Genomic DNA, 1,772 nt, shown 5'->3' with positions numbered 1-1,772 from the left:
AAAGAAGTCCAGACGCTTTTCTTTCCAAGCTCCTTAGACTGTTTGGGATCATTGTTATGCTAAAGAATGAAGCCACTGCAATCAGGTCTGATTGGCAAACTCCTCCATATATTTTTAACCACATATATTGATGATGATTTTAACCAAAAATGTCAAATTTTGATCCATAAGACCAGTTGCCACTGCCACAATATATTTCTTTTTCTTCCCTAAGATCGGCTTCTTGACAGCGACTCTTCCATAGATTGTTTTCCAGGCATGCAAATTTCTTTTTCTTGAGTTAAGAGCCCTTTTAAGCTTGGATGATTCATAGGTGCTAAGTGGCTTAAAAAACAACCAACAAAACACTCATCTGAAAATGGTTGATGAAATTGGACTGAAAATGTAGCGAAAAAGCAGCCAATGTCCAAAGAACAAGGTTGAGAGACTTTCGCAACGCCTGGACATCTAAAGCTAGAGAGTACTTTGAAAAGCAGTCTCGCTCCCTGACACAAAATATAAAGAAATGAGGTTTAGCTCAAGCAATTTGCATACTGTAGTTGAAAAGTCCTAATATTTGCTTTAAGGGCGTGAATATGGGTACATTTTGAGTGGCCTTAAAATAAATTTTTATTAAACATGTTGTAATGACATCAAGACAGTGACACAGCACATAAATCAAGAGATGATTTCCTGGAATGTAGACTGTCTAGGGAAAAAAAAAATCAGCTATTAAACAGATGCTATACGTCCATGTGGAGGAACAAATCCTGCTTTCCATGTATTTTGAGGTTAAGGACTTAAAATTCCTGCTTCTATAGAGAATATTTCAGCTAATAATGGAATGACACCATTTCAGACCATATTATTAAAGAAAAAATTTAAAAATCAAACAAATAACAAAAAGAACTCACCAGGCAGCAGCAGTTGCCCACCATCCCAAATTTAATATATCTGCTATTGTGGGCTTAAAGGGAGAAAATGAGAAAACAATATTAGATGAGCACCAAATAAAACCTACAATGAATAGTTTAGCATTCATTTTAAGCTGGTTGAGCCTGTCTGAATATCCTGTTTGTGTTTACAGTAGCTGTCTAATTTTGCACAGCACAAAGACCGAAAGTTCCAGCCAGAGGTTTTATTTTCCTCCTTTGTGAGGAAATTAGAGCACAGTCCTCATCAACAGATGTGAGGATAACTATGTAAACAAAGAACCAGTGAGAAAACAAAGTAGCACACAGTTTAAATAAAAGCCCCAACATGTTGCTTTGATTATAGTTAGCATGCGAGGGCCTTGTTTCGGTGAATCAGTGCTGTACTCTTTCCTTTTAGTTGACGGTGTCCTCAGTCATCAAGGAGGCTTTACTAACCGTGATACACTGGTTGCTGACAGAATCTTTGATCAGAAGATATCTGCGTCTTTCATCTCACCTTGGTCACTAGACCATGTACAAATATGTGGTAACAGCTGGGAAATGACAGTTTTGTTTGTATAGTAAATGATTTGAAATTTTTACAAATACAAATACCTCTATTAAGTTTCGGCTTATTGCCTCTTCCTATGAAGGAAACATTTTAACATCAAGGGAAAGCATCAGTGTTACTGTAAAATCGGCAGATAATTTACATCATTCCACTGGAAGTTGCACTTTTTGTAAGTGACAAAAAAAAGTGCCAGCTTGTACATTGCTTGATGTGTAGCATAAAACTAATTCCAAAGCTTTAATAAACTAAAACTTCTATTTTGCCAAAGTCATATGAAAAGAAGTGTCTTTAACAAAGAGAGAGGGAGG

At 36.3% G+C, this 1,772-nt stretch overlaps 1 protein-coding gene across 5 annotated transcripts in view; it reads right to left on the bottom strand.

The window, feature by feature from the left end:
* cacna2d1a (calcium channel, voltage-dependent, alpha 2/delta subunit 1a) overlaps positions 1–1,772 on the bottom strand; it is a 100,095-nt gene that overhangs the window by 13,721 nt on the left and 84,602 nt on the right. For all 5 annotated transcript variants that reach the window (XM_005930258.2, XM_005930260.2, XM_005930261.2 and 2 more), the window contains one exon: positions 894–946. In XM_005930258.2, the coding sequence (XP_005930320.1) occupies positions 894–946 (53 nt within the window). The remainder of the gene's footprint in view (positions 1–893; positions 947–1,772) is intronic.

Source organism: Haplochromis burtoni, unplaced genomic scaffold (assembly GCF_018398535.1).
Source record: "Haplochromis burtoni strain Fernald_Lab_line unplaced genomic scaffold, NCSU_Asbu1 Contig_131, whole genome shotgun sequence".
Classification (NCBI taxonomy): Eukaryota; Metazoa; Chordata; class Actinopteri; order Cichliformes; family Cichlidae; genus Haplochromis; species Haplochromis burtoni.
Note: the sequence above shows the minus strand (reverse complement) of the source record. Positions and strands in the feature narration are given on the sequence as shown.